At 60.4% G+C, this 6,291-nt stretch overlaps 1 protein-coding gene across 1 annotated transcript; it reads left to right on the top strand.

Moving 5' to 3' along the window:
* The first annotated feature begins 1,394 nt into the window (after positions 1 to 1,394).
* Positions 1,395 to 5,944, top strand: CARHSP1 (calcium regulated heat stable protein 1). Its single transcript, XM_049638211.1, is given in 5 exon segments — positions 1,395 to 1,501; positions 2,972 to 3,136; positions 3,812 to 3,934; positions 5,527 to 5,587; positions 5,589 to 5,944. Coding segments are annotated over 4 exon segments (444 nt in total). The 5' UTR covers positions 1,395 to 1,501; positions 2,972 to 2,978; the 3' UTR covers positions 5,691 to 5,944.
* Positions 5,945 to 6,291: the final 347 nt, after the last annotated feature.

The following is a 6,291-nucleotide window of genomic DNA, read 5'->3' as shown; positions in this document are numbered from 1 at the left end:
ATGGCCGGAGAGAGGCAGGCAGGGGGTGGTGAAGGCCCCGGGGTCTCCCCGCACCCCTCCATCCCGGTTTCTAACACTGCCAGGTGAGCGGGACGGTCCCCACCCCCGCTGGACCGTGCCAGCTGGAGCACACTGAGCGCACAATGGCCGCCAGCCGATGCTCCTGGTTCTGGGGCTGGTTGAGAAGGGAGCCCTGCTCGGGGCGCCTGGGTGGGTCAGGAGGTTAAGCATCTGAGTCTTGATTTCGGCTTAGGTCATGATATCATGGTTTGTGGGTTCGAGCCCTGCATTGGGCTCTGTGCTGACCGCACAGAGCTTGCTTGGAATTCTCTCTCCCTCTTTCTCTGCCCCTCCCGTTCACGCTTTCCCTCTCTCTCTCAAAATTAAAATTAAAATTAAAACAAAACAAGAATTTAAGGAGAGAATCGTGCTCTGTGCCGGCCCCAGCTCTGGGCCCTAGGGACGTGGAGGGACCCTGTGCAGCCCTCAGGTTCCTTGCCCGCCAAGGCTGTGGGCTGCTCTTGGCATCTCTGAGGGTTGGGTGTATTTGGGGATTCGGGGATGCTGGGATGGAGAGAAAGGGGCCCCTAATTTGAGCCTGTTGCATTAATTCAGGGGGAGGTGGGTATGGTAAGGGGCATGGGACTGACAGATGGACAGATGGGTGTGAGGAGAGGAAGACGCACACGATGTTGTTGATCCCTGTAGTTCCTCAGCCGGCCCTCTCCCGGCTCTCTGTCCCTGGTGCCCACCACACTGCCCCCTTGGTGGCCTTCAGCCACACCTGGGTGGGCTCTTGCCAACCACAGGGCCTTTGCATAGGCTGTTCTGTCTGCCTGGAAGAGCCTCCCTCTCTTTTTGAAAGGTTGACTCTACTGTTCAGGACCCAGCTTTCCCCTCATTAGAGAATCATCTCCACCCTGGTACTCTGTCTCCCTGTGTATTTCTTACCAGCCCTTCTGGGAATCTGTAGCGATCTCATTCATGTGTCTATTTACCTGTTTATTCTCTGACTCCAGACTCAGGCCCTGTGTCTCTAGTGCCATGAACTAGGGCCTGACACTGATCACCTGTTTGTTGAATGACCTTATGATGGCATTTATAACAGTCCTAGCTGATAGGCCCTGCTCACTTGTTCTGGGTAGATAGTGTGCTGAGTGCTTAGCGTGTAGTATTTCATTTCAACTTCATGGCCGCGGTGTGAGGTCAGATGTGCCTGACTCCAGAGGAGGAGAAGGAGACTGGACGGAAGAAGAGAGGGCTGTTCCCTCCCCCTGGTGTCCCATCTGCTGTCCTGGGAGGCCTGGGCAAGGTGCTCCCTTCTCTGGGTCAGCACCCTTCCCAGAACCCCAAGCGTTGGAACATTCCAGGACTCTATGACCTGTATTGGTGGGTGGTGCTGGAGCCCTGACCCCCCCCAGCCGAGCAGCCGGGGCCTGCATGAGGTGGGGGCTCCCCGGTCCTCCTTGGCGGTGGCTGCAGCTGAGAGAAGGGTCAGGAGGTAACTATGTCACTTCCTCCAGGCAGGCAGCCGGCTTTCTCCTTTCCCAGCCAGGCAGAACTAAGGCCAGACGGCTGTGTGGGGGACTCAGGGGAGACTCAGGGGGAGGGCGACAGGTTGGGGGGAGGAACCAGGCCTGTTCCTTGGGGGGTTTGGGTTGCGGGCAGAGGCAGCTCTGCTGGGTGATGTAGGTTAAAACCCCAGTGCTCTGGGGCCACTGTAAATGAGGGAAGCAGGGGTGGCGAACGGGGGTTCGAGGTTGTCAGAGCTTCGAGTTTTGTTTTTCCAAGAGTAGTGGGAAGCCTGGGTTGGGATGTTTTCGGTGTGAAAACCCTGTGTGAGCCACATAAGCCCGTCGGCCCTGCTCCCGTCCCACTGTGGCGTGCCTGGGTGAAGTAGGAGTTCGGGGTTCCCCTGCCATCCCTGCCACGGGGCCCTGCTCTGTCTGGTTCGTGTCCTCTGCAGGTGCCGGGGGACGCCCACTCGGCCGCCCCACTTTGCAGATGGGGAAATTGGTCCCAGAGAGTGGAAAGGACTTACCCAAGCTCCTCTGGCTCCTGAGCTTTGCTTTCTTTCCTGGTGACCTTGAGCCCAGGCCGAGGTAGCGCGGGTGCCTTGGCAGTCGGTCACGTGTTCAGCGCAACGGCCACGTCCTGCTCTTGGCAAAAGTGCCAGAGTCCGCTCCCCCCAGACCCCAGCCGGGTCTGATCCCACCTCTGATACATGTTAAGGGTCACCGAGGGAACTGGAGTTCCTGGCGGCCAGTGACCCAGGCAGGGTGCAAACTGACTGAGCGCCTGGTGGATATGGCTGTCTTTGCGATGGTCCTGCCACTGAGGGTCCCTCAGGCCCACTGTCCTAGATGCAAGCTTGTGACGGCCCCTGGGGGATCCAGACCTGGGGTCTGCGCCTCTCGGGTGTGTGTCCAGAGTTTCTCGGGGGAATGCTTTGTGCTCTGCCCTCTTTTACCTCTGCCTTCCGGAACCACAGTGCCTGGCTAAGTGCTTGACTTAGCAGGTCAAGGCTGTTGAGTAGCTGGAGTGTGACCTAGGTAGCTGGCAGTAAAGGATCCCTGCCCGCCTGCCCTGCCTCCCTCCCTGCCCCCTTCCTTCCCTCCCTTTCACGAGTATTGACTAAGTGCCCTGAGTGTGCCGGGGTCTGTGCTGCCTCCCGGGGGCACAGAGGGGACTGATGGCATCCGTGATGTGGGGCGAGCAGGCATTTCCTGGCAGAGCGATGCCCGAGGGAGGCCACGGCTGCCGCGGGAGCCGAGGAGGCACCTGACCCAGCTGGGGCGAGCCTGGCCTGCTGCCGGATAAGGTGACCTCCACGCCGAGTGAGCCTCGCACCTGCATTGCGCAGCCGAGAATGTGGGTCTCTGATGGGAGACGGTCAGACACGGGGGTGGGCTGCATCCGGGGTCCCCCCTTGCAGGGCATGAGCCCCTGAGAGCCCTCGGTGTCTTCCTAGGTCAGCCATGTCATCTGAGCCACCTCCACCGCCACAGCCCCCAACACACCAGGCTTCGGTCGGGCTGCTGGACAGCCAGCGGGCCCGAGATCGGTCACCGTCCCCTCTCCGGGGCAACGTGGTCCCGAGCCCGCTGCCCACCCGCCGGACGAGGACCTTCTCGGCGTGAGTCTCGGGCTAGCCTCCTGCCCAGGGCCAGAGTCGTTGTATCTGACCATCTCTGTGACTCAGTGTCCTGGTCTGTCACATGGGGAGACTTGGGTTGGGGTAAGGACTGGTGAGGCACCCTGTAAACTCTGGAGGACAATGCCCCAGGCCCCTTGAGCCTGTGGCAGGCTGGGGTTCATAACAAGTAGGAAATCACTGGGGTCTTAAATCAATGGGTTTTAACCACGCACAAGCCTCTTCCTTTGTGGGACCTTGACTTCCTCAGCTGCAAAATGGGGACAGCAGCAGGTTGGGGCACAGTGCTGCAAAGGACCTGCACAGTGCCTGGGAGCTGTAGATCTCAGGCCCAAGTTGTAGAGGCTGCTGCCGTCACTAATAGTCTTCAGAGGGATGCTCGGAGAGCTTTTAGTCTAACCTGCTTTTTGGATAGAGAAACAGGCCTGAGAAAATTTGCTGGGGTCATCAGAGAGTCACTCTTATTAGAGTCTTTGTGAATGGCTCCCAGAGTTGTGCAGTGCACAACCTGCACAGCTGTACATAATGGCCCTGGTTACTATCCGGGGCACGGCTTTTAAGGGGGCACTGGGATGAGCTGGGTATGCCTCAGGAGAGTGGGTGGCTGTTCTGGAGGGCTGGTAGGGGCCCCCACTCACACTTTCCCCCCTCTTTCAGGACGGTGCGGGCTTCGCAAGGTCCTGTCTACAAAGGAGTCTGCAAATGCTTCTGTCGATCCAAGGGCCACGGCTTCATTACCCCGGCCGATGGTGGCCCCGACATCTTCCTGCACATTTCTGAGTGAGTCAGGGCTGGTTTGGGCGGTTTGGGGCTGGGCAAGGAGGCGGGGGGAGTGTGTGACTGACGGGCGCTGCGTGTGAGGGCGTGAGCCTCTGCCTGTGACCTGTGTGTGACTGTTCGGGGGTGGGGCGTTGTGGGAGGCTGCAGGTGACAGTCTGCACGTGTATGTGACGGAGAGCGAGACAGAGGGAGAGAGGGAGAGACTGTTGAGAACCATGGGATGGGTCCGGTGGATGGGAGGGGTGTCACTGAGCTGCGGAGTGCGTGTGACCCAGAGTCTGACTTCCTGCCTGCCTTGGGGGAGCCGCTCAGTGAGGCTGGGGGCTGCCCAGCCCCTCTGCTCCAGGAAGGAAGTTTGGAGCTGGACCCTTTCTCCTGCGACTTGCTCACTGACGTCCTTCCTTCCTGAGTGTCTGGAAACCCTTGGGAGGCTCAGGCGGGGCCCGCACGTCCGCGGCCTTGAGGCTGGAAGGCATCCAGCGGCCCGTGCTTCGCTCCCTCCCCCAGTCAGCCTTCAGCTATGTGGGGACCGAATCGGGCACCGCCTTGCCCCTGCCCCGTTCTTTGGCCTCTGCACCCCCAATCTTTTAGTCTGTGGCAGGCCGAGTCCTACGCCACACGGCAGACCGGGCAATATATAAACTCCCCGTTTTTGGAGATAGGGTACCGTTGCAAATGTCTGTTGTGAGGGGAGAATTATCCCTCCTTTACCTCTTGCCCCCCCAAAGTCCTTACACGTCAGGCCTCGCACAGGCTCCCGGAGAGTACAGACAGCAGAAGGGTGTTAAAGCCACGCATTGATGGGTGCGTGAATGCGTATGTGGCTGTGAAAATGTGTCTTCATGTCGCCTCTTTCCGGAAGGGATCTGTAGTGGTTTACAAGGATATTCGCAGTGCACCATGAAAAATCAGTAAGGAAAACCGGGGGCGGGGGCGGGGGCGAGTCAGAGAGATGGACGTGCGGCATCCTGGTGGCCCGACCAAAGAGGGAAGCACCGTTGGCCACGTGCGCTTTCCCTCAAGGCAAGCCAGTTCCAGGATCTGAAGGGGATTTTCCTCTTGCTGGAGGTGTCCTCGGGGGGCATCAGCATGGGCACCTCACCAGGGTGGGTGAGATGGTGACTTGTGTCCCATAGGGAGTACGGTCACAGGGAGGGGACCCTCCTGGAACTCGCGTTCAGCACGGAAGGGACTTGCTTTTGGGCTTGCTGGGTGTCTGGGAAGCGGGAGGGCAGAGACGCACGCAGCTGGGGTTCCGGGGCTCTCCTGGGACCAGGGTGGCTCTCAACCATGACGCTGACGGCCTTGTTCTCTCTCTGGCCCAGACCGGCTCTCCCTGATCTTGTGTCCACAGGCCCGTGACACCCATGCGATGGACAGTATGAGCTCCTGCAGAGGCAGAGCTCGGTCTGGGCCTCAGCGTGTGGGGAGGCTGGGGGGACCTGGTCGTGCAGAGACACGGTGGCTCCCTGGTGGCAGGGCAGGAGGGGCAGGTGCTCCGAAAGCTCGGGCTGGGGTCCTGGGTGCGGCACGGAGCTGAGTGAGGCTTTTGTGGGCGCTGGGCACTGAACGCTGTCTCCCTGCCCCCACAGCGTGGAGGGGGAGTATGTCCCCGTGGAAGGCGACGAGGTCACCTATAAGATGTGCTCCATCCCCCCCCAAGAACGAGAAGCTGCAGGCCGTGGAGGTGGTCATCACCCATCTGGCCCCGGGCACCAAGCACGAGACCTGGTCCGGCCACGTCGTCAGCTCCTAGGAGATGCCGGAAGCATCCCTTCTCCTGGGCTCGCAGGAGACTCTGTGGGGGAGGAGGAGGCAGAACCAAACTGCAGATGACGGTCTACCGCTGGAGATGGGGCTTCAGAGCGGGGAGCACGGTCCCTTTCAAGCATCTTCCGGAGGAAGGGGCGATGGGGACAGACACTGGCGTGCTCTCGGCCACCAGCACAGCCTCGGACCGTTCCAACAGCCTCTCACCATCTGAAAAGCATTAAAAGCATGGAAAAAGGAGGGGTGCCCGCTGGTGGCTGAGTGGATGGTCCAACCCCAGCCCCGGGGGTGGGTCAGGTGGGCGCTTCCCCAGCCCACAGAGTCCTTGTGCCCCTGGGCTGGAGGCTCAGAATCCCCAGATCCAGCCCGCCCCGGGGGCTGACGGGAGGCCCTATGCGTTTCCCACCTGCGCCTACCCTCCTTGTGTCTGTGTTTGGCCCTCAGCAAAGCGGGATCTTTTCTCTTGGTCTGTTTGGTTTGTTCTAGGGGAGCCGGCCTCACCGGGCGTGGGGGGGGGGGGCACGGCACGAGAGCGGGGGTCTTTGGTGCCTTTGCAGCGGGAAGAATCCCAACTGGGTGCCTGGGAA

Source organism: Panthera uncia, chromosome E3 (assembly GCF_023721935.1).
Source record: "Panthera uncia isolate 11264 chromosome E3, Puncia_PCG_1.0, whole genome shotgun sequence".
NCBI classification, from domain to species: Eukaryota; Metazoa; Chordata; class Mammalia; order Carnivora; family Felidae; genus Panthera; species Panthera uncia.
This window is presented reverse-complemented; position numbering and strand designations above follow the sequence as displayed.